The 26,352-nt window shown below is 40.3% G+C and overlaps 1 protein-coding gene across 3 annotated transcripts in view; it reads right to left on the bottom strand.

Annotated features, from left to right (window-relative positions):
- Positions 1–486: 486 nt before the first annotated feature.
- arhgef7a (Rho guanine nucleotide exchange factor (GEF) 7a) overlaps positions 487–26,352 on the bottom strand; it is a 33,955-nt gene continuing 8,089 nt past the window's right edge. The window contains exons 4-23 of one of the 3 annotated variants that reach the window (XM_063498237.1): positions 22,168–22,252; positions 21,941–22,074; positions 20,844–21,045; positions 18,296–18,384; positions 17,478–17,572; positions 17,192–17,287; positions 16,819–16,941; positions 14,439–14,577; positions 14,293–14,352; positions 14,033–14,179; positions 13,589–13,675; positions 13,392–13,470; positions 13,165–13,304; positions 11,002–11,223; positions 10,761–10,854; positions 10,361–10,450; positions 9,754–9,933; positions 5,735–5,834; positions 1,600–1,654; positions 487–1,453 (exon numbers count right to left, since the gene is read on the bottom strand). In XM_063498237.1, coding sequence (XP_063354307.1) covers positions 1,331–1,453; positions 1,600–1,654; positions 5,735–5,834; positions 9,754–9,933; positions 10,361–10,450; positions 10,761–10,854; positions 11,002–11,223; positions 13,165–13,304; positions 13,392–13,470; positions 13,589–13,675; positions 14,033–14,179; positions 14,293–14,352; positions 14,439–14,577; positions 16,819–16,941; positions 17,192–17,287; positions 17,478–17,572; positions 18,296–18,384; positions 20,844–21,045; positions 21,941–22,074; positions 22,168–22,252 — 2,340 coding nt within the window. In that variant the 3' untranslated portion in view covers positions 487–1,330. Of the gene's footprint in view, positions 1,454–1,599; positions 1,655–5,734; positions 5,835–5,918; positions 9,934–10,360; positions 10,451–10,760; positions 10,855–11,001; positions 11,224–13,164; positions 13,305–13,391; positions 13,471–13,588; positions 13,676–14,032; positions 14,180–14,292; positions 14,353–14,438; positions 14,578–16,818; positions 16,942–17,191; positions 17,288–17,477; positions 17,573–18,295; positions 18,385–20,843; positions 21,046–21,940; positions 22,075–22,167; positions 22,253–26,352 lie in introns of those variants that run through there. The other 2 variants (XM_063498235.1, XM_063498236.1) reach the window with 2 other exon arrangements.

The following is a 26,352-nucleotide window of genomic DNA, read 5'->3' as shown; positions in this document are numbered from 1 at the left end:
TGTTTTATCAGAAACTAAACAACATTTAACCAAGGTAGAGCTTAAAATAATAACTTGTTAAGTCCGTGGACTTTTGAAAAATTATTTATATATAAATTACTTCATCTACCACTGGAAAATTTTTTAGACAGGTATACTCTTTGGTGAGAGTCATATTTAGACTTGTTATCATGATTTTCTTTGGATAGAAATAAGTTCTGCTCGTAGCATCATGTAATTATTGGTTCTCAAACCTGTTGAAATATGGCGAGATTCCCAAAAGGCTTCAAACCAGCACCTACACACAGCCTCTGTGCGTAGGTGCTGAAAAGAAATAATGAAGTAGTCACACACAGGCGTATAAGTTGATTTTGTGGTTTTCTATGTCACCTAAAGGTTTCAGGCAAGTTAAATATAAACTAAAAGTTTAATAGTAAAATTTTGAATTTAAATATTGGTATTCTTATCAGGTTTATTTCCTGACAGACATGTATTCATCCCAGTGGGCACACAAGTGTGAGCGCATCTGTGTGTATATATTCCTTCCATAATACTAAATGGGGATGGGGCAGATTTAGTAGCGGCATTCAAAAGCATACCTCAGAGAACACATTTATTTATCCCAACGGGCAAAGGCTCATCTTTTAGCAGTATTTACAATATACAGTAAAACATTAATATCTGTACAGTTCCCTTAGGAAAAATGAAAATGTAAAGTTGTCAAACAAAAACAAAAGAAAAAAATGGATTAAAAACAGACATAAAGGAGTTTCCTGGCACAAGCTTTGCTAAAGGCTAAAAGCATCAGGCTTAGCCTGAGTCTGAGGAGGATACCCTGCAAAAAAATCATTTCATAAAAAATTAAATAAAGAGGTTATGAAATGGCTTTGTTCAAGTTAAGACTCGTCAAAGCCTTTGGACCATTAACACCATTAAAGTACCATTCTGTACAGTGGATAGTTGTGCCGTTAAATGATTGTAAACAGACGGAGAGGAACTCTCTCCAGTTATCCTCCAGCTTCGTGAACACAGCCACAGACATTGATGCTGGATGGTTCAGTACAGTCACACTTGCTTAGTGATCAAGGAATGTTATTTTGGGACAGATGGTCGAGGAAGTTTAACAAGTCATCTCAATAAGGCCTGTCTATTAAGCTGAATGGCACTTAAAGTGCACTGGTGGATCCATCTCAAACAAGCCCACATTTACTTGCCTTAAGATGCACATTTACCTTCACACAACTGAGCTTAATTCATGTATGTGACTGTCTTTCAAACAGTGCAATCAAGTCCACAGGTACTGTACAAGTTCTTTCTTTCTACAAGCTTCACATGGGTGTTCACTTGAGCCTCACAGGTTTGTCTCATCCCACGCTGGGTCATTAATGCTCTTCAGAACGTTTCTAACAACTTTTTCTAGATCCTTCCGTGCTCGCTGCTCTTCCTCCAGTGACCTCTTCATCTTCTTGTTATCCTGTGTTGGAAAACAATCATGAAATACATTTTAAAACAAATCTGAAGATGACATTTAGTCACTCAGCCTCTAAAATTATCCAGTTTTGACCTCTATAATTTCATAAACACAGTATCATGAGTTACCCAACAAACATCCAACATCACCTGTTTCAGCTCTTGAACCTCATCCCTCAGGGCATATACCACATCCACCAGGCTCCTATTTAAAAATAAATAAATACAATTTTAAAAATAATTATAAAAATTAATAAAAATATTTACAACAAACGCACTTAGAGAGCGCAACTTCCCCCAAAGTGCAAGAGACTTTGATGTTTTGTGATTTTTTTATTTTTTTGTTTAGCCTGCTAAGGCATCATTGTGAGGTGGTAGGGCGAAGTAAAAAAAACAAAACAACACCAACAGTTTATTTTTCCTACAAGGAAGGCTGACACATAGGGCTGGGCGATATGGCCTAAAATCCATATCACAGTATATATCACGATATATTCTTTTCTTCTTTTACGTGCACTATAAAGGCGCACGTAAAATCCTTTAATTTTCTCAAAAATTGACAGTGCACCTTATAATCCAGTGTGACTTATGTATGAATTCTGGTTGTGCTTACTGACCTCGAACCAATTTTATGTGGAACACGGCGCTCAAAAATCTGTCAAAAATGTTTTAGTACGGCTTTGGTAAACTACGAAGCCGCACCGCTTGATGGATTGTCAGAGCATTACAGCTAGTGATGGTAAATTCGATTCTTTTTACTGAATCGAGTTTGAATGAGTCACTCACCAAAATGAATTGGGTTTTTCGAGTCATTTGAGTCACTGAGTCAGTTGCAGAGAGTGCACAAAATTTACATTTTCACTCAAACTTACTTTGTTTCTCTTTTCATGTATATCCTACTACTAAGATGAGTGATTGAAAAAGAAAAGGGAACATTTATTTTATTTATTGTTATTTTATTTTATTAGTATTTTCCTCAAATGTGTCAAATATATATTTTCTCATCTAAATGTCCACTGAGCTGTGAGCCAGGGGGCGGTAATGCACCATAACTTTGGTTGCCAACCAAAGTGAAGAAGAAGAAGAAGCTGTGAGCCAGGAGGGAAGGGGTGAGTGAGTGAGTGATTCGTTCATGCTACGATTCAGCACAGGAAGGGAGGGGGTGAGTAACTCAAATGTGCTGTTAGCATGTTAGCAGAGCGATGCTACTGTGAACTTCAGAGCTATTGTCTTGATGTGAGTTTTCTACTCAGGGTTTTTTCTTCCAGTTCAGAGCAGAAATGTTTCTGTTAAGAAACTGGCTGTTGTTTTTTCCCCCATAATTGTAATTATAAGCTAGATAAATTTCTACTAATGAAATTAGTTGCTAACAGCAACAGGGATGAGTCAGTGAATGAGTCAGTTGGGCTTTTTAATCAAGATTCACGAGTAAGTAAAGTGATTCTCGAGTATTGAACGATTCGTTCATGATTCGCACATCACTAATTACGGCTAACGTAGTCAGGAGCCTCGCAGAGTAATCTGGTCCAAAACTCTGTCCGCTTCAGGTCCCAAAGTCAAACGAACACTGCAGCATTACTGAGCGTTAAAAACTGTCTAAATTCTTTCATCTTTAATAAAATGATCAGCGTTGCTGCTTTACCAGGTGTAACAATTAAGTTTAAGATCCAGGCATCCATGAAAACCGAGCAGAGTCAGAATTAGCAGGAACTTAGCTCGCTAGTTTCCAACTAAACATGATATAGCATGTTCTGACAGAGAGGTTTCTGGAAAAAAAATAAATGTTATATGTTAGCATAACATAAACAGTGAAGCTGGAGGATGAACGCTAACTTTTTTCCACTCGATAAACGTTAACGTGAGGGTCTGATGGTTAGGGACAAATGCAATCGCATGGCAGGATGCTGTAAACGGACCAAACTTCAGTCAGGACTAGGGATGGGTACCGATATCTGGTGCCACTATGGCACCGGTTCTAACATAAACAGTAGTAACCAGACTGAAAAGCAGCGCACATTTCGGTGCTTTTTTTTTTTCTTGAGATGTCATACAAGGATTTCCAAGGACAGTAGGCGGGCCCAGGTACGTACGTTCTTTTAGAGTAGAGCTACAGATTAAAAATGCCCAAGGCAAAGCGGTCAAAAGTCTGGCTGTACTTCACAGCAAAAGATGCAAACTCAGCAGCCTGCAACAAGTGCTTTAAGGTGATACTGTGCAAAGGAGTTAACACCTCGAATCTGATGAAACACCTGGCGACGCATAGCGTTTTTTAAAAGCCGAGAAATGCACCGTATTTGATAGCTTGCTGCAAGACCTTACACCGAGCACATCTACTGCGGGTGTGGTGCTTGTTATTGGACCCGGAGTTAGCAACATCCCCCAAAAACCCGAAGAGTAGAGTCCTGGCCCCTAGCCCTGCCAGTGTAGCAGAAATGATGACGGCTGATGATGGCAGCAGCAGCCGTTCTTCTCTGCGTGAGTAGCTTAATGTTGTTCGTGTGTAATTTACGTTGAGTAGGCTAACCACGTTATTAAATTAATGCACGTAAGGTGAACTAGCAAACACCGTCGTAGTTACATGCGGCTGTCTTCTTGTTTGATAGAGTGATACCATATATGCCCTATAGCTGCAGAAAAGGCTAACATTGTTATCTTTTTACAAAAAAAACAGCTAAACATGAGAGGTTTTAGGACAAAGTTTGTGTTTTCCATTGTTTAAGCACCGGTTCCAACCAAAGGAGGTATGTTGTATCTACAGAAAAGGCTAACTTGGTTATCATTTTGCAGAAAAAAAGAGACTGCTAAAAATAAAAACATAAGAGGTTTTTGGACAAAGTTTGTGTTCTCCATTCTTTAAGCACCGGTTCGAGCACTGTTTAAGCACCGGCACCGTTTCAAAAGTACCAGTTTGGCACCGGTATCGGATAAAACCTAAACGATACCCATCCCTTGTCAGGACAACAACTGAGATAATCCATCCACAATACGAGGTTAGTCATTAATATACTGCAACAACATGGGAATAGAGCAGCTGCGAGAAAATTCAGCATTAATGAATCAATGGTACGGAAGTGGAGGAAACGCAGTTTTTGGCTTTCCTCATATTCCAAAACGTGCTTCGTCTCTTCGCTATTACTGTCATCCAATTTGCAGACGATATTGCTTGCGGCCGCTGCGATGCTTTCAACCAAAACAGGCGCAGCTTGATGACACCATCAACATGCGCTATCGCGGCAGAGCGGTATAGTCAAAATCTATACCGTTGGCCAAATTCATATCGTTTCTACCATATACCGTTTATACCGCCCACCCCTACTGACACATACCCTTATACAACTTACTTCACTCCTCACTAGACTACGGTTGTATAAAAAAACTACTGTATTATGAGTGAGTCCCACACAATATTCCCTGCTCTTAACAGAACTCTCCCTGCAAGTCCTGATCTGACCTTTGCACAACTGTAATTTCAACACAGACTTCAAATGGTGAGGAGAGCCTTCAGCTAGCTTGCAGTAATGACTCAGGGTTCCAACAACAGTTTTCTATATTAGTATGAATCAACTGTGAATCAAGAAATCACTTAAAATAGAACTTGTCAGAAAAAGTGGTCTAAAAGCAACACTTCACAACATTATTTAAAGAAAAACAGATGAGAAACAAAGTCATTGACATCTATCAATGTTGAAATTGCTGCAAAGCCATTTTTGGGACTCCAGTGAACCACGGTGAGAGCCGTTATCTACCAATGGAGAAAACTTGGAACACTGGGGCAACCTTCCCAGAGGGAGCCAGCCTACCAAAAGTACTCCACAAGTGCATCGACGACTCATCCAGGAAGTCACAAAACAACCCAGAACAACATCTAAAGAACTGCAGGTCTCCCTCGTCTCAGGTCAGGTCAGAGTTCATGATTCAACAATAAGGAGGAGCTCTCCCTTAGATGTCTCTAAGGAGAAAACCGCTGCTGACCAAAACCATTCTTCAACGAAGACTGGGCCTAAATCCCTTGCTTGGTAGCAGTTCTTGCTGCCCAGGCGTAGCACAAGCAGTTATTAGCCTTTTCCACACAGGGTCAGGTAGGTAAAATTTGATGATCTGAAACATGTAGGTGTGTCAAATATGCAAAAAGATAAAATAAAATAAATTTAAAAAAATTCTTCCACAGCTCTATAAGCACCGCATACAGAATACGGCAAGGACTAAGCTGAGAATTACAGGATTTAAAGGCATTAGGCATGAGCCAGGATAGAAGCATGGAAAAGAGAGTCATCCATCATCTTACTTTTCTTCCAAAGTACTTTGTCCATTGCGACTGGGATCCTCCAAAAGTACTTTCTCCTCACCAGGGATGATCACATGGAGCCCCTTTTCCCTTTGTGGCCCTGTTTCAAAACAGAACAGCTCTTCAACAGTTGGTACTTCCGAACGCAATAAGCCAGTGCAGTCATCTTTGGTAAATGACTTTTCCTTTTTTAAGACCAAAATCGGAATTTTATTGGAATGACACACAGCATCCAAGAGACACAAACACGCACAGCTGGTTGTAGTTCTGTGTTAGTCATGCACAGACCAGTTTTCAGACAGAAGACACAGAGGATAGTGAAAGCAAATGGGAGACAAAAAAAAACAAGTCATGTGACCATTCGTCATACACCTTCTTGGTAATTTGAAACTAACAAAGACTTCACCATCTCTCCCAAATGAAACCACATACTTGTTCTGCAAAAACAAAGTCACATGAATGCCAACGTCTACCAAATGACAGATTTATTCAAAACTCATAATACAGCGTTTGGGACTTGAACACTTCAGCAGTGTAGAACAAATACACTGAAGGCGCCGTTTGCAGATAAGACATGGCCACGTGTGTGAACTGAATACAACATTTGAGCACACAGAGGACAATGTTGGCTAAAGACAGTTAGTCTCGTCACCCTGCCTGTCCCACAGTTTGACTTAGTTTCTTAAACCACAGAATACACCTGTCACAAAATATAGCACATGATATAAGGACAGTGATATTCTTAGCTCAAATACTCATAGAAGATTGAATGGATTTTTTTCCTTGCTTCAAGATGACTAGTATTTACAGAAAGGGTCATTATGTGCTCTTTATATTTCAAGTCCACTCTGACAGTATTCTGAGCTGAACGAGTAGTTCACATAGAAATGTTCCTGTATAATCATGATCTCTCTCTGTCTCTCTTGCTTTTTTTTCTTTTTAAACCCCTCAATGCTATCAAAACACAGAGGGTGAGCATTTACACCACGAATGAGCATTTACTTTACAGTAACACTGAATACTTAAGTCTACCTTTAGGATTATATCATACACACTCTAGGCAGACGACAAAAAGTACAGAATTTTAACAGATTCTATCCCTCAACCCACCCACTGGCCTGTTACATGATTGTGCAAAAGAACTCAAACACTTCATGTCATAAATTCTGTGTAAACGTTGATACAGACCGAGAAAATTTCAAAAAGAAAACAAACGATTCTTCCAGGGATCATTTTGTAAACATCGGGATACAGAATAAAATATAAATAAATTTTTTAAAAAGGAGCATTTATACCAAATAATAAATACAAGAAGAAGAAGAAAAAAAGAGCAGTTCAAACTGTAACATGGACCAATATATTCTATGTCACTTACATTGCTTACTGTAAGAGGATGTCAGCCTGCACTTTTAATATCCAAGACTGGAAAAATACTTCTTCATAAAAATAGTCATTAACGCTAGATAGTATGGGAAGCCTCACAAGCCGGACGACGTGAAGGCAAGTCTCGGTAATGAGGCCACAGCATAGGTGCTAGTTTGTTGCAACAAAAAAAAAGAAAGAAAGAAAGAAAGAAAGAAAGAAAAGGGGTGATGTTTTCAAATGGCATTGAACATCTTTGTGTGGTTCAAATTGTCAGAGCATACAACAAGAGCTACACCCAGAGTTATTAGTTTCATCGGTGACTTTATAACCATCCTCTCCTGTCTGAGAAGCCTGTCAAGCTAGCTGACGTTGAAAGCTAGTAAACATGGCTGACAAGCTGTTCTCCTGGAACATAACGCGACTTCATGACTTAAAAGTTAGACGCAACTAAATGCTTCTTCGCATGAATGAGTGAGATAAGAAAACTGATATCAATTCATGCTTGCAGGGTTAGAGCTGGAGCTGGAGTTGCAACATGTTTAGCCAAAACTAGCATAAAAACCTGGCAAAACTTTAAAAAAAAAACCCAAAAAAGTTCTGTCAGTCAACAAGCACCAGTTAGTGCGCTAAAATTAACCTGCTGAATTTTGTTTATTAAAACGGTGACGTTTAAAAAGGTCCTAGCTGTTGGATTTATTACCGTTAGACAGAGGCAGACTAGCTCTTCTCGTTCTTTATGCTAAGCTTCAGAGTCATACTGAACGAGGGTGTTATCACTCTTCACACAGAACTTGGCAAGAAATGTAGTGAGTGCATTTCCCAAAATGGTAAGCTGTTTCTTTAACGTATGGGACACATATCCCCCATCAAATGAAGGCGTTCAGTTTCTAATATAGGATTGTAACCATTTTAGCTTGTAGCTCACAGACTGACACCCTTTGCCTGTTTTATATGAAACCTTTTATTTCAATAATTCATTAACTTGAGTATTAAGCCATTATATAAATGCAACCCTGTGATACGGACAGAAACATAACTAGACATTAAAGGGGACCAATTAAAATCCTATTCTTATTCCTTGACTCTACTCGAGTGTCTTTGCATGATTATTGCTCATAATAATCCTTATTTAGCTTATACTGGTCCTTTGTGTGGTCTTGACTTTAATCCAAGTTATTTTAGCTCCTCTCCCTTCTAAGCCACCAGATTTCTCCTTATTGGCTGTCTTTACAAACAGAAGATGTATCAAGAAGACCCCTCTCTTTATCGTCATACATCTCGACGTGTCGTTATGTATCCCGAAAAAAGAACAAATGACTGTCAAACTAAGCTTTTAGAGCACTCTGAATCCTGAAGCCTGAGATTTTGACTTGTATTTCAAAGTTGAAACTGTATATTTAAGAGAAAACTGGGAAAAGCATAATGGATCCACTTTAAGATCAGACTGAGGATCATGCCTTAAAGACTACACTAGGAGTAAACTATCAAAAGGAATAGTAATAAAAGTCACTTCTTCGCTTTAAAAAAAAAATCAAAGGAAAACAAATGATGTCCAATTACTTAATGCCAGCGGTGGTATGTAGTCCTGCAGATAGTCTGCCCCCCCACCTGATACCAAAGAGCTAGAATTATATTTGCAATGGTCACAAGAGACGTACTAAAACTATCTGTACATCTGCATACTACTATAGGCAAGTCTGAAATTGAGTTTTTTGGTCATTTAGGCGGTCAGAACCTTATTATTTATCAGTCTTGGTAGAATGACTTTAATCAAATTAGTAACACCTTACTCAGAGAGTGAAGAGTATGTGATAATCTCCTCTTTCTGTAGAGGAGCTATGGACAAAGGACAAAAAAAATGGACTGAATTTGACAAACTATTAGGCGCTGAATATTTAATTAAGCCACTGAATATTCAGTTTGTACTGAACACACAACAGCTATCTGGAATGTTAAATTTCATGCTGTCACGGGTTTGCAACACGGGTATAACTTCATGTTCTGAAAATTCTATTAAACGTCGATAATTTGGATATTGCATTTGCATGCCGTTATATTTTCAGACAGCAGGGGGATATGTGCCTGTACCTGTGTAGCATCTGTGCTATGTTTCAGCATACATACTCTAGAAACACATACTGGAGAGGAGTAGTACATGGTAAATAGAATACAGTCGTTCCTGAAATACATCTGAATATCAGACAGGAAAAGCTCAGTCCCCATTTCTCCCACCCCTGGGTCTCCCTCCCACATATTCCACTCTGAAATCCCTGTACTCTCTCCTGAGAGCTTACCCCATTTATGTTCAAACCAGGGGAGTGGTCACATTCAAGATAAATTAACAATAAATTATCAAACACCTACTGCATGACAACTACAGAAAGAGAGGAGGCACATAAAAGGGGAAATGGCAAAGGCAACAGGGAGATGCCTGAAACATCTTCAAACAAACTGTCGAAAAATAAATAAAACAAATAAGTTAACAAAAAAATTGAAAAATCATAATAGAAAATAAATAGATAAATTTAAAAAAAAATCTGTTTTTTTTCCAAACACATTGAAGAGAAAAGAGGTAAGCGGGCTGTACTTCACTTCACAGCACAGCTTGGCAGTACTGTACGGTCTTCAGTTCTGGTGAGAGATGCAGCTCTTGCGTGGCACTGAGCCCATTCTGTAACTGTGGGTGGTCCAGATGGAGTCATAGTCTGAGTCCTCCGAAAGGTCAGAGGTCAGTTCTGGCCGGGACACGCTGCTACGGCGGCCCGGCGAATCCACGCAGGACTGGTCCACGTCGGCCAGCACGTGGTTGTGCATCAGGTCGGTGCCCTGCCAGGCTGGGTGGAGCGGGCGGGGTTGAGAGTGATGTTGCGAATGCAGGAGGAGGAAATGGTGGTCGAGGGAAGACGAGTGACGGCACAGGGAGGGAGGGAGGAAGGAGGAAGCATACGCAAACACGCAACAAATGGCAAATCATAAAACCAATGGAAGATGCAGGATGAGACGATGGAGAAAATTATAGAAAAGCATCAAATAAAAGATGAGGAAAGGATAAACTCAAGGAAAATAATGCCAAAAGTAAAGGAATGGAGGAGAAACAGGAAGAAGAAGAGATACTGTTAGAGGGGTCAGTACAGAATAAAGTTAAAGAAAGGCACTGAGTACAGAATACAGATGCAGCTGCTACAAAGAGAGCAAAATCCAGTATGAACCTCTCTTCTTTCGTTTGTATATCTGCACGGGTAAGAGTTTGTTTTTTCTTACTAGAGTTAAGAGTCTGCCTGGTTTTGGCGCTGGTGCAGTATGCCTCGATAACTTTCAGGATTTGGGCGTCTTCTTCCAGAGCAGCTGTGCCTGAGAAAGAGACGGTGCCAGGAAAAAGCACATTTAATTCACATGCTAATGTCTTTGTTCTCTCACTATGAAAGAAATAGGAAGAGTGATACCGTTTTCTTAGCCGTCTAGTGAGTAAAATGTAAGGCGAGAACAAGCTATTAGTTTAGCAGAACTGTTTAATCTATAAGGAAAAGGAGGTTTACACAACAATATGCAGTTTTCCATAGAGTCAGGCAGCAATTCAGCCATTTCTTAAATGTCATACTATTACTTTTTATGGAGGAAAAAAAGACTCTAAGCATATGATAATAAAAGACTTTACACATACTCTTCCTCAAGGCAAATTCCTCTTCAGACTGTTTCCGCTCAGGTTTGCGCTTGGGAAGAAGTTTCTTCACACTCTTAGGACTTTTACTAAGATCCTGCACATGAAAGGCAAAAGGTAGAATACTTTATAAACAGGCTATATTAATTTTTAAAAAAGGATCGTTATTCATTTCACTAGCACATACATTTTCTTAGCATTAGGATTACACAGTTTTAACATAAGCAACATAAATCAGCTTTACCTCCTTGTAACAGAGGGCGGCAGAGGGCCGTAGTGGGGGTGCAGGTCGCAGGCAGCTCAGGCTCCATGGTTTGGGGGTATTTGGTGGTTCCAGTGGGCCCCACATCATGGTGTTGTGAGGTGTCCCATGGGAGGATGGGTGAGGCAGGGTGTGGTAGGTAGGAGCCACTGTCAAGGCCCTGTTCTCACCATGTCGGGATGGGGTGAGAGGGTGAGATGGGAGCTGAGGGGGACGAGAAGCAACAAGGTGAGTGTGTTATACAATGAATATGTAGCTTGCAAAGAAGAACAATAACTGTATGGATTTACTATTCATTTGTTTGGCGCTTACAAAAAAGGTGTTTTTGCTGTTTCATACATGAGAATAGCAAACAAGCGTCACAACAAAAAGCAATAAAAATACTAATGTTTAATTTTTACCCCTGTTCCAAATTATCTTCACATGCCTCAGTATCTATCAAGACAATTGTTTACAGTGCAGGACACCCAGGGCGTTCCAGATGTTTCTATAATGTCAGGCAATAAATGCAAGCCATGTTGATTTTCAGAGAATTTCTGGGGGTTATAAATTGAGGGGAGTTGATTAAAAAAAAGAACAATCAGGTCACGGTCAGAAGCAGATGAATAAGTGAAGGACCTCAGGTCACACATTGTGAGAGTTCAAAAGGATGGCGTGGGCTACAAAGGCCATGACCAAGCTATTGCAGATGCCTGCAGCCGCAGCCCAAAGGATCAGTAATAGGTACAATTCCACACAGTCAAGGTCCAAAGGAATAAGTAGACTTGGGTCTAATAGTAAACCCAAGATGATGCCCCTTCTGACAAGAAAAGTGTTACGTGAGGCCAACAGTAACCCACATGTCGCAACCAAGGCGAACCTACAGGAAACCGATTTCAAAACAGACACTGCTCTTCGGGAGCAGAGGTGTGGTGAAAGAAAGGTGAAGCGTTCAACCCAAAAATACGTTCCCAGCAGTCAAACGCTGAGGTGTGAGTATAATGCACTGGTGTTGTTTTTCAGCAAATGGGCCTGGAAACCTTGTAAAAGTTGGTGGAGTCATGAAATAGGACTTGTATATCTAGATTCTCAATGAAAGCATAAGCCAGGCTACCGAAAAACTTGGACTTGAGCAGCAATGAACCTTCCAACAAGATAATGATTCAAAACACAGAGCCAAATTATTCAAGAAATGGCAAAAAATAAAAAAATAAAAAAAATGGATGCTTTGGAGTGACACAGCCAGAGCTCCGGCCTGAACACTAGTGAGAATTTGTAGACAGAGCTACAGGTCATGGGAAGGAACCCCCCAAACCTTAGGAACCTGGAGAAATTAACTAAAGAGGGGTGGGCATAAACATGGTTACTGCTGTCATAATTAAATAATCATGACACCAAACAACTGAGCGGGAAATGTGTAATTCATACGGGACTGAGCACTGCGGACTGAAAAATGTCACGAATAAATGTTCGGTTGATTGCGGGCACAAACTTAAGACACAAAATGCCTCCTTCAAGTAAACTGAATGTTTACAGCGTCTTATTTTGTGAGAGGTCACCACAGTTCATCACCTGCATTCACCTCACCTTATCCCTAGCATCCTCTTCTGTCACAACAACCCTCTGCATGTCCTCCCCTTTACTACATCCACAAAGCTTCTCTGCAGAAAGTGTGTAGAAAGTTCTTTCCCTCCTGTTTGGCAGCTTCATATTCATATTTGAACCAGATATGGTATATCACGCTTCCATAGTGAGTGTCCAGAGATCTACTCCTGGTTGGACATGCTAAAACTCCATTACATACATCTGTGACACAGCCCTATGTATGGCATTTATCTCATTTCACAGTGGTGTCACCAACATGCCTAGGGGTACACCAAAAATAAAATTATATCAATTTGTTCTTTCCAAGGATAAATGCTAAATATTGTGCATTTTTTAAAGTTAATTTCAGTAAATGCAATTGTGTATTGTGGTCAATTCCAGTAAAAGAAATCAGCCACTTCACGTGGGTTTGCATCATCATTTGAGGTGATTGCTAGACATTATATGTATAATGCACTGTAATTAAAGGGTCACAGTCAGTGAGAAATCAATATATTCTGGGTTTCAATGAATAGAAAGAAAATGATCTACATGTGGGTATGTTAATCACTGAGTTCTGACCGTGTGGCAAGGAACAGTGAGTGGTTTGTGGCTGGGCGCTGTGGCTGCAGTGTGTTTGATTTGTCTGGTCAGGTGTTCCACCCAGTCCTGCAGGTCCTGCTGGTTGGTGCATATCACCAGGAGACGGTCAAACATTGTGCCTGCAGGAACAGGGACAGTATTGTTTAAGGTGTTAATAAAAATCCACAGGAATGAGTCAGCATCTTGCTTGTAAAACGTGCCCTTACCATTGAGCTCGAAAGCATTTCTATGGGCTTCACAGTCTTCTAGTTTGGTTACTGCCATGCCTGCCAGGGGCAATTTTCCCTGGAGAGTGAAATAACCACATCATGCACATGACATGCAAGAAAAAATAACATAAATAAATAATTTATTTTTTATTTATTTTTTATATATATATATATAAATAAATGAGACTACTGACCTGGAATATGAAGCCACTCATCCTGGGGCTGGCAGACAGCATGAGGAGGATGTGGGGGAAGAGCATGAGGTAACGCTCATTTTTCTCCTAAAGCAGAAAGTGTAGAGAGTATGAGTAAGCATTTTTGTACAAATAGGATGCCTTTAGCTTCTATAGCCCACTTCAAAGCCTACAGATGAACAAATGGCTGCAGCAGCAAAGGTTAGGCAGGTATAAACAGTAACTGTAAGGTTTAATTTAAATTTTGCGAGTTTTGGGACACATTTCTTTACCACTAACTTGAACTTTAACAGTAATTATTTTGACTCTTTGAATTGAACTAACTATTTGTACTATGTGTACAAAAGACTACAATTTATGCACTTTAATATTATATTTATAGGAAGTGAATATTGCAGCAGTTTATAGCAGAGCGAAGTATAGATGAAGGAGCCAAATAAATACCTCTGACAGCTGACTCTGGACCAAGACCTGGCTCATGTAGATCACAGAGCCTAAGGTTTTGATGTCATCCCCCTCCCACAGCCGGATGGATTCTGTAAGAATCTGCAGCTCCAGCTCCTTTCGTTTCCGCACCTCCTGGCACTGAGCCTGGCGTGAAAGAGACAGACGGCTGTTTCAAAATCTTTTCTTAAGCCATTTCATTTCATAGAAAGTCTGGTTACGTGTTGTGTCTGTCTGGAGAGGAAGAGAGTTCAGCTTACCGACAGACTTTTGAAAGACGACATGCACTTCTGGATGTCTGGTCTGTCTGGGTGATTCTCCTAAAAAGGGCAGACACGTTATACATTTAACAAAAAAAGCTAAACACAGGAGCTGAAGAAAAATGGCTATCCAGTGACACACACACCTCCATATGTCTCTCGAGCTCTTTAAGTAGTGTGGGGTATTTGTCCAGTCTCATAAAGGGTTTACTGAGGCCTGTGGTCAGGGTGAGGATCCCGGGACTGACAGCACCACGCCCTTCCATAAAATCTCCCAATACTTCACTGCAAGAGAACCAAAGACAAACAAAACATTTAAGCTACACCACAAACAGCATCATCACAGGGTCTGCACGCAACACATAAGTTGGCTTTGTTAGTTATTTAATAGTTTTAAGAACCACTGAAGGTCAAACCATCCTAATTGGCATTCTGATTGTGCTACTCACTCCTGCTGCCTTCATAAGGAGGCATATAGAGGCAGCTAGGGACTGCAAGTACCTATTATTTCAATCAATCTGCACATTATTTTTTCAAAATTCTGACTAATCTGACTGACTATTAATCTCTGGCTCTCTTCCACAGCTTGTCTTTTATCCTGTCTTCCTTCTCTCACCCCAACCAGTCACAGCAGATGGCCGCCCCTCCCTGAGCCTGGTTCTGCCGGAGGTTTCTTCCTGTTAAAAGGGCGTTTTTCCTTCCCACTGTGGCCAAAGTGCTTGCTCATAGGGAGTCATATGATTGTTGGGTTTTTCTCTGTATGTATTATTGTAGGGTCTACCTTACAATATAAAGCGCCTTGAGGCGACTGTTGTTGTGATTTGGCGCTGTATAAATAAAATTGAATTGAAATGAATTCATCAATGCTCTGTAAGAATGTCAGAAAATCTTGACTATTCCTCTCACTGTGACTTAAAGCCCAAAGTGAGATGTTCACTTAGAGCCATAATTTGTTGAACAAAGATACTTTTTTTGGTAATATTGCCTCTGTTCACTACCACAGAGGACTTCATCAAACATAAAACAATGTGTCAATATGTTAATTGATTTTAGCTATTTTTATACACAGTCCTCCACTTTCAAAAGGCTAAAAACAAATTTTTAGAAAAAAAATTTAAAAACCCAGTTTTAAATAACCCCACCTCTCATAGCTACCTGTACACCCTGGACAGGCTGCCAAGCTGACACAGGGCTAACACAGAGAGACCATATACAGACAACCACTAGCACTCACGGGCAAAATAAGATTCATCAATTAACCTAACCCCACTACCTGAATGACTACGAGAACCCACCCAGAGAGAACCCCTCCCAGACACGGACACGGGGAGAACATGCAAGCTATACCCTGAAAGCCCCGACCAGATGGTGGAGTCAAACTCAGAACCTTCTTGCAGTGAGGCAACAGTGCTGCCCACTTTATAAAGTCCGTATTTTGTTTTTTAAATTGCTACCCCTTTGTCTCATATGGCATAATTTGAAAATCCTTAGTGAGTTATCACATTCACAAGATTTGTTTTTAGAAAACCTGACCTCTTGCCTACACTTTGAGGTCGAGGTCACTGAGTTTCAAATTTGTTCAAGGTTTTTTTAAAAGATGCACCTATGATATCAATTTGATATCCTATATCACCTCATTCGAGTTATTGTGTTCATGTAACGACATTACATCCATCAGCCTCTCAGACTGAGGGGTAAAAATGATAAATAACACACTGCCTTTTCAGCACCTTCATATGGACAGCATTTGTTACAATCCATCCAGGCAGTAACGTTAGAAAACCTATAGACACGTTTAGAATGACGGATAATTCAATAAGTATCTACAAGGCTGACAAACTTCATATTTCAGATGCATCTCAGGTGAGCTTCTACAGCTCACTCGAGATAATCTCTCTCAATTTTCTGTCCTCTAGAGGTCCTCGCAGCTCCTTTAAATTTCATGTTACTAAGACTGCTGAGCAAAATTTACATTCAGCCTATCACCTCCAGATAGAGTTTGTGCTAATGCGTCAGACACATGAGTGAAAGAGAATACTGCACTTCCTCTTCTGTTAAAGCACAATCTGTCCAAACACTGATGGAGCATTAAACTGCTACCTGTGTGGTCATTCTTGTTGTTCTTGGATCTGCTTACATTGCTAATGGCTATCTTCTGGTCACTTGTTTTAATAACTAGCTGGCATGCATCAGGTGAAATTAAGCCATCTCACAAACTTAATGGTTCAGTGTGCCCCACCTTAAGCCTCTTACGATGTCCCCTCTGTAATTTACTACTGCAAATACATTAAATTTAAAAAAACCCCACCTCAACAGCAGTGTGTGTAACAATGGAATATCGACTGGACAGTCATGATGACAGTGACAAGCCTAAACGAGAGGAAGCTAAGACTACATTTAACGTCAACAAGATGACGAGCCCCATTTCCTTTGTTAACACGGTCATTTGTATGACCTGCTGTGCCACGTGTGGGAAAGGCCGGCGACACTGTTTAATGATACTAAATACAGCTGATATGAGCATACCTGTATTGGGTGAGTACATTAACTGCAGAGGGATGGTTCGAGCAGTAACCAGCATAGAGAGCTTTCATCTGTGGCATGTGCTTGAGGAAGAAGCTGCCCACCCTTTGTTGGCTTTCTGGAAGCCTAAACAGATAAAAAACAAAAATAAAAAATAGGATCACAGAAGGTCAAAATACACCTATATTAACTCTCCTACACTAAGAAGAGGCAATATGCACATATGCAGTGTAATTCCATAAATTTCCATAGTCTAAGTACAGTCGAGCCCAATATCCCTGTAGTACATGCAGCCCAACACTAGATGTCCCTCTGTGTATTGAGAAACAGTGAAGATGCTGCTGCAGTGGGGCTGTGTGTGCTGGGAGGGACTAACTTGGTGCACTCCTCCAGTGATTGGACGAGCATCTGCTGGAAGGTGCTGATCTCTTCCAGGTTTCCCAGAATCAGAGCCACATCTGAGCTGCTCAGTCTGGAAGAAAAAATGATGAAGTAAGGAGATTAGTTAAAAATTATTCAGTAACACGTACAAGTAAGCCAAGGACTTCTGCCCACTTAGTCCTTTAGATTATGCAAAAAAACAAAAACAAACAATTCATGTTAATTTTATACATTTCAAAAGAACTACATGTTATGTCGCATTATGTCTAAGTGAGTCATACTTTTCAATATTCTGAAGAGATCGCAGGTAGTTCATCAGGAGACTCTGAAGGTCCTTGGAATATTCAGTCTCTGTTTCTAAAATGTTCTGTAACACCTAAAAATAAAGAGGAGAGAAATTAAATTATTACCTATAATAACAGACTTGTTATAGTCATTCAGAACGGCTATAACACTCATTCTGAAAATCTAAATATTTATTTGATTGCTTTCTAGTGAACACCCACATACAAGATTAAAATGTGAATGTAAATACACAGTGTATCAATTATTTTCACAATTTCTGTCAAGGTAATTAATAACACAAGAACAGAAGATGCATACATAATTTGATCTTCAACAATAAATAAATGAATAAAAACATAACTTTGGGTTCAGTGCTGACCTCCAGCATTACATTTAAAAATGGATTACAATGCAAAATATTTATAACTCCAATAAGGGGCAGTTTTTTTAATAAAATCTGTATTTTTTTTAAATATTCATTTAATGCAGTCGGTTGTACATAATCAGCCAAAAGACCCACAGATACAGATAACCATACACAGAGTAGCTACTATGTGATAAAGATGCAGTGTGATAAAACAATTTTGCCCATCATGCAGCTGTGATCACAGATGCATGCAAGGCAAAATAACTGAGAGGACAGCTTCTTTCAGTGAAGATCATTAACAGATGGAAAAAAAAAGCAAAGACCCACACAAAAACAGAAAGACGTGAAACAAGAAAAGCCAAAGATAGTAACCACAGAGATGCATGGAGGAAAATAATACTAACAGGAGAAAGCAAAAAAAAAAAACCTGTTAAGTTGCTTGCTTACCAAATTATAGTACGTCTTGCTGATTGCAGATGTGTCAAAGCCTTTAGGTGGGCTCTTAAGGGTGCCAGACTTGGGGGACACTTGTTTGTCTGCGATCAGAAGGGAAACAAATGATGTGATTGATGCAAGTACACACTGACCCTCAAGCCATTTTGAATTCAATATTACACAAACCCCATCAACAAGCCAGTTTGCCTACCCACAGTTTATAAATCACTGTACACTTTATTAGGTACACTGTCACAGCACTAGGTTGGACCCCGTTATCCATTCAGAAGTGCCTTAATTCTTCGTGGCTCAGATTCAAAGTGCTGGAATCATCACAGTTGCTGCAGATTCTAACTGTAGCCTTTGAGTACAGTGAACTCACCGTTATATTTAAGAAACCAGTTTAAGCTGATTTGAGCCTCGCCATATGGCACGTTATCCTGCTGAAAAGCAGCCATGAGGAGATGTGCGCATCATAATCATAAAAGGATGGACGCATACTGTCAACAACAATAGTCAGTTAGCCTGTAGTGTTTAAATTATGCTCAACCGTGCCAAGGAAAAATTTCCCCCATCGCTACACCATCAGCAGCCTGAAACATTAATACAAGGTAGGATGGATCTGTGGTTTCATGCTTTTTTTTTGTCCTCATCATCTGAATTTAGCAGCAGAAATCGAGACTCATCTGACCACGCAATATTTCTCTAATCTTATGTTGCAGTTTTCAGCATGTGTGAATTGTAGCCTCAGTTTCCTGTTCGTAGCTGACAATAGTGGCACCCAATGTGGTCTTCTGCTGCTGTAGCCCATTTGCTATAATGTTTCATATGTTGTGAAATGTTATGGTTATCCTTGGTTGTAACATGTGGTTATTTGAGTTATTGTTGCCTTGGTATCAGCTTGAAAAATGCTCCTCTAAAGTGTGGCATCAACAAGACATTTTCTCCGAAAGAACTGTCGCTGACTGGACATTTTCTTTTACAAACCATTTTCTGTAAACCCAAGAGATGGTTGTGTGGGAAAATCCCAGTAGATCAGCAGTTTTTGAAATACTCTGACCAGGCCATCTGGCACTAACAACCATGTCACGTTCAGTGTCACTTGAAGCACCTTTCTTCCCCAGTCTGATACTCAGTTTGAACTTCAGTGGGTTGCCTTACCGTTTCTACTTGCCATGTGATTGGCTGTATGCTCCATGGCCATGAAGCATTTCATAAAATCCAACTTTATGACAGCTGGTTTGAAATAAATGAAATATTACAAATGCTTAGGCATCATTGTTACCATTATAATAAGGAAGAGACATAAAAAGAAAAGTGATGAAATCTCTGAAGGAAATACACTTTAAGTGGCTGTTGCAGTGCGTGTTTACTAAGATCTTTTACAGCACTTATAAAGTAACATAATGAGTTCCTTTATCAGTAATAAAACTACAATCCCTCCTCACTGCCTTAATACCACATCTCAGTAAATGCTTTCTAAAAGATTTCAGATACCACTAAAAATATAAATTGTTTATACAGAAACCATTGGGCATACATTTATTTATTCCTTACGTAAATAAAGAAAACAAGCCAAGCCAATTAACCGCCATGTTTTGGGTTACAGTGCAAGCAGAGTCATTTAAACTCCCACCAAGGTTAAAATATTCGAAATACGAGACACGAAGGACAGTGCACTTCTCTTGGCCTCAAGTTTCCAAACCACAGTTTTAGCTTGTTAAAATGAACCCTTCATGCAGAGAAAGCACATCTTGTGTTACTCGAAAACATCTTCGCAGTGGCAGCACTGTGTCACTGGCATCTCGACACAAGCCTGGGTGGCTGTAGCTCAGGTGGTAGAGCAGGTCATCCACTGATCGGAAGGTTGGTGGTTCGATTCCTGGCTTCCCCTAGTCTACATGCCAAATATCCTTGGGCAAGATACTAACCCCAAATTGCTCTCCGATGCATCCATCGGAGTATGAATGTGTGTGAATGTTAGCTATGAAGCACTTAAAAAGATGTGCTTGTGCGAATGGGTGTGAATGGGTGAAAGCACAAGTTGTGTAAAGCGCTTTGAGTGCTCAGATGAGTAGAAAAGCGCTATATAAGAACCAGTCCATTTACCATTTACAAGCGGGAAAAACAAAAGACTGCAGCAGATGTGGCACTACATTACTGTCACGGCATCGGGTGGAAAGATGGTGACAAAGGCAGCTGTGAAGCTGTGCACTGGTAGGCAAATGGTGAGTGTGACAGAGATTTCTCTTTAGTATACTATTTTCCACAAAGGTATGCAGGGGCAGGGGATTTATTTAGAAATACGTGGACTGAAGGATGCAACTGCCAATTTTTTATGTTGTAACAAACACAGCGTGATGAATCACTACACTAAGGTATTAATATCTTGGTCTAGTGAGTCCAATTTTGGAAATAGCATGAGTGTGTCTCTAAATGTGAAATTTGTTTCAGAAATTTAACCAGTTAGTTATTAAAAGCACATCAGGAAGTTCTGCGTCTCCCATAAATTCTTAATCAGACCCTGTTAATCACTCATCAGGTTAGCCGAGGTACCTACCGGAGCCCTTGACCTCACGCACATAGTTGCTAGGAAACCAGCCAGTCTTGCCATTAAGCGTCCCTTCCCACCAGCCGCCCTCCTCCTGACGAGTCACGTTGATGAAATCGCCCTTAGCAAAGGTGAGCTCATCCTCGTTGGTCTGCTGGAAGTTGAAACGCGCCTTCACCAGCAGCTGCTGTCCGCTGTTCTCTGACATGTCCTGGCGAAAGAGGCGGGAGCGTCAGCAAGGAGGAGGAGAAGCCAACGGAAATGGAAATAGCATTTGTAACCACTACTGTACAGTAAATCTTACCATCTATAACTATTGAAGTCTTTGCTTTGATTTAACTGAAATGTGATAAACTGATTATTGCTATTAATATGTTGTGACAGACAGGCTGACCTGAACTGGTGCAAAACGACAGATTTCAGTAAGAGACAGTTCCTGCAGTATAAACGGGAAACTTCTAGAGTTCTGGTGATAATTTCTATTCATCAAGTTTCCTACTTCTGAAAAATTTATGAGACAATGACATAAAAAGTTAGAAAGTTAGTAACTTGCTAAACAAGTGTCTAAAGAAAAAGCTTCTGTGATCTGGCATACCTCGGGTGATGAAGTTCATTATAAAGGTTACTCAAAGGTTGATCAAACCCCCCAAAACTTCTGTATTCATATTCATTATCATCATCATCAAATAGTCAATCTTTAGACTAATTAGATTTTTCTTCCAGGACTATGTTCCCTTTATGCTTTAAAATGGCTTAGGTGTAACTGCACGCCTCTTTCCGTGTATGAGGATGACATGCAAATTTGCTGCTGCCTCCATCTCCACCAACCCCTGAGTCATTTGCCTGCAGCAAACTCTGCTCAGGCACTATAAAAGCACTTTTCACAATGGCAGCATGTAATACTGGAGTCATGTGTTTGGACCAGAAACCAGTGAGCAGAAAAAAAGAATAAGAACAGACTGTTTGTGACACATCAGAAGTTAAATGTTAAGTGTTTTATTTATGTTCTCTAGAGCGTTAGAGCTGTAATGATAGATAACATATGCCTTTGACACATATCCACCTAATCTGTGTCAATACAGGTCAGAAGCACGTGTTGACCTTACCAGGCTGCGAAACTGGTTCTGCAGCAGCTTGGAGGATCGGGCCAGTGAAGCCTGAGAGGACAGCGACTCGAATGACTTGATGCGGTGGGCTGAAGAGTGTCGGGCGCACACCGAATCGCTGCCCACACCGATATCTGCGCAAGAGCGGGGAAATATAAATCAGCCTCATGACTACTCCCACGTTCATAATGACACTCTCACACACACACTGCACATTTTTAACTGACCTGCAGTCACTTTATTCAGAGTAACCAAACTGCTGAGCACTTTGGAGAAGTTCAGTCCCAGCAGCAGGTCACTGGCCTCGAATGGCTGCGGGCAAGAGACAAAAGAACATGAGCCTGACAGTCGGCCGCAGCGATGACAACACCGAGCAATCAGTCAGCTGAATAATGTACATTACAAACACTACTGAAAAACACAGAGAGGATAAGACTCACAATATTGATGATTTTTCATTATTAGAAGCCAAACCATACAGGATACAGAGTAACACAGAGGCCGTTATTTGGCGAGTTAAAACGTTTTTATCTTAAAAGAGATAAAGCATATATCCCTAACATGACTAGTTATGAGTCCTTAGTAAGATGATATGTCAATGCTGTATAAAGAATAAACTTGTTCTACTGTTAAAACAGTTCTGCCTGACTCGGCTCATTTTAGCAGAGTGCCTTCTGGTGGATAAACTATGCAACGACAGCACTCATTACACAGCTGAAGGGTGTTTCTCACATCTCTTTACTTTTTTTTAGATTGTCATTTCACTAGCTGGGACCACATCCTCAATTAGGTTGGACAGCATTCCTAGTAGATAATGGCAGATGGCATAAGCATGAATTGAGGCCGCAATTTGGGGACTGGTGGTGGCTCCTGAGCAGATCCCCATCTACTAACTGTAATGAGAAGTCAATGAATTGAAAAAGGGAAGCTGGGTGGGACAGAAAAACGAGAACAAACAGGCTGTAGTGCCGGGGGATCATACATAGACAGACAACTAGAAGGGGAGTGTAAGAGGTGTAATTATTATCTTATCAGCTGTTATAAATGCAGACACCAACATCGCCAAATAGCTAATATGTGTATTTTCATTATTGTTAGCAAAAATCGCAAAAAGATAATAATAATTTTCTTTATATAGAATTATTTTTTTCATTTTCATCCATTCCAGCCATCGATATTCTTAACTGTTTTTTCCCTTCAGGGTCATGGGTGGGCTGGAAGCTCTCCCAGCTCAGTGGCTAAGAGCCAGAAGAGGCTGCTAGTTCGTCACAGGGCGAACACATAGAGACAGACAGCCATTCACATTCACATCTATGGCCAATTTAGAATCACCAGTTAACCTAATTTGCTTGTCTGTGACCTGCGGGAGGAAGCCTGAGTACCCAGAGAGAACTCAGGTAGGCTGAGAGAAAATGCAAACTCCACCGACCAAGGCTTCAGTCGGCTGGGGGATTTGAACCCATAACCGTCTCTGTGAGGATATGATGCTAACCGCTGCAGTGTCACATACTTTTATTTTGATCAGTGCGTTTTTGTACATCAACTCCTTAATGTGTGGGCTGCAGTACATTTGTGAAAACGCCTCAAGTGACAGAAACTGCAAACCTTGCATTTAATACACATACGCAGGGCACATAATGTTGTTTACAAAGTTTTCAATCAGAATTCCTCAGGCTAGTGTGAAGTCTTCTGTGTGAGTGACGTTTACTAAAAAACTAGAGCATCTAACTGTTTTGGAAAATGACATGAACTGAATACGTCTTTGACCTCTTTTGTTATACATCCTTTATTCAATCTGGTAATTTCAAGGAACTACAGATGTAAATGAAACAGAGGGAATATGAGCAGAAGAATCAGAAGACTGATGTGATAAGTATCCCTTATTTGGCTCTTTTCATGGAATTTGGTGAAAACAAAAAAAAAACAAAAAAAAGCACTGTCTGTCCCACCACCACCCTGACACTGGCCTCTCTAGTATGAATGGCAGTGACTGTATCTCTGTTGATGACTTAGGCTATCTCTTCCTGTGCAATGCCTCCAAGTGATTAGTTACTCTCGCTTCGGTAGCACCGAGGATGAGCGACTGTGAGATACGAGTCTCTTTCATCTTCCGCTCTGATTGTAGACATGTCCTCAGGGAAAATGTGGATGACTGTTTGAGTGAGTGGTGTGGAACATAGAGTATGTAGGTGTTTGTGTGCTTGTGATTAAAAGCTACAAGACTCGCTGCCATCGCAAAGCACCCTCATCCCCACTTCTCTAATATCTTAAGATTCAGTTTTAGACCCTTAAGATTTCTTCTTCAGTTTAAACAACAGCTTTTGCTTCACGGTGAAACATGACGAGTTATGTATATTAAAGATTTTTGCACGGCGATCATTAACATGACTAACGTGACGAGCTCCGACTTGTCTGCTGAGCCTCAGCATCATAGCCAGGTAATGATCCCCGCAGGCTGAAACAATGGTCCAACACCCTTCTGTGACTCAGCACGCTACAGCAGTGATACACTTGCTCCCACACTGTCACAGCTGAGGAAATGAGCAGTTATCTGCACAGGATGCTACAACAACCTGGTCCATATATACTACACGTAATATGAGACTGAAGGATGAGTCGAAACAGTAGATTATACCGAAAACAAATCAACACCGAAACAAAACTCTGAAACAAGTGTTTACTTTTAAAGGCGTTCATATTAGGTGGACAGCGTTAGAGACGCTGTAAACTTACAGGCAAGGCAGCTAAGCAGTTTTCTGTATGGCAAAACAGCAACAAACAACTCTTCACTGGCCAAGTCAGTCAGTCAGCTGATCTCAATCCAGCTGATCATGTGTTTGACTTCATGAAGACTGCACTGAGGACAAAAGGCCCCTGACAAAGAAGTCAAGCTTACAGACCAACAAGAGAGTTTTTAAAATCTTATTGGCTACTTTAGCCTGCAGATTCATGGTGGTCAGAGCACACTGAAGGCTTTAAATAGCATGATAAATGCCTTTTTTAAAGATCTCACTCACTTTTAGTGCCTTAAAACTGTTAGATAATTTTTAACAATAAAACCGAAATCAACTTATCAGATCAGCGTAGCCTACAGACTGTATATAAAAGATGAGCAAAGCCACTGTAACTTCACCCATTTTGATGCCTTGACTGGAGAGTGTTACCCAATTGGTGTTTTGAAACCAGACATCACAAACGAGGAGGGAGTTGTCTGAGTAAGACTGCATGATCAATTCTGACTCTAATGGGAACAGTAGTTTACGAAATCATCATCATGTTTGTCTTAAGAAGTAAGATTAGCAATCGAACCCATAATGTCATCAGGAAAGTGTTTGCAGAGATCACAGATCAATGGATCTAAGGGTTGTTTAACTGTAGAACTAACCAGAGTCACCACACCCTGTCGGCCACTACAGAGGATCCAGGTTTAAAGCCCTCGCGCTTTGTCTTCACGTTTCACACCCAAACGCTGTGTCCATCATTTATATTCAGTCTGTGGCCAACACTAGCAACCACAGACTGTTTGAGAGATACCTGGTGCTAAGTAACTATTATAAAATAGTAGCATTTACTCCTAAGGCCACCAACAACACAAATACAATTAAGTTCAGGTCACTGATATGAATTAGTTTTGGCAAATCCTAGCAGACAGGTAGCAGCTGTTAACACCCCTATTAATGCAAGCTTTTAAGACATCAGTTATAGGGACATAAAACGTTTTTTGTAGCTGGTCTTAAACATGTTTATTTCTGCTATAAATGGGTGTCTCAACATGGGAGTCTATAACTTTCTTTTTTCAACAGCCTTCGGTGGTCATTTGAGGAATTTTTGCCACTTCACCGGTTTCATTTTTCAGCCCAGGAGGTTGCCACTTGGTGTAGACAGGTGGATTTGTTATTAGTCTCTGGGTTGGCATAGTGTTACTATTCCAGTGGGGCCAGAGGGGTAATGAGAGCTGTACCAACTGTATTTCCTCCTTTATAGCATCATTAAAGGGCCGTATTGCCAAGGTTCTGCTTAGACCCTCAGACAGCTGACACAACACAGAAATCCACTGAAAATAAAGACCAGGTAAACAAGTCAGATTTTCAACGTTTGCTTTACATTTTCTTGCTTATGACTGTTTTTTAAAAAGACAAAAACCTATTGATTTTCTTTAATGTGGCACAAGAACAAGACAAATTAAAATAAAAAACATTTTTCTCTTCAGCTTTCAACCAAGTAACATTAAACAGAACAAAGCTGAAGCCGAAGCACACTGATATTCTGGAAACCTTAAATAAACCATGCTGCACTCCAGGAAAGCTGACTGTTATCTGCATCTTGAGCTCATCTCTGTGGCAAGCACTCAAAAAGCTGGTACCAAGATTGCAGTTTGATGGCACAGATACATAAAACGCTAAATCCTAAAT

Source organism: Pelmatolapia mariae, linkage group LG16_19 (genome assembly GCF_036321145.2).
Source record: "Pelmatolapia mariae isolate MD_Pm_ZW linkage group LG16_19, Pm_UMD_F_2, whole genome shotgun sequence".
NCBI lineage: Eukaryota > Metazoa > Chordata > Actinopteri > Cichliformes > Cichlidae > Pelmatolapia > Pelmatolapia mariae.
The sequence above is the reverse complement of the archived record's forward strand: the minus strand, read 5'-3'. Positions and strand labels throughout refer to the sequence as shown.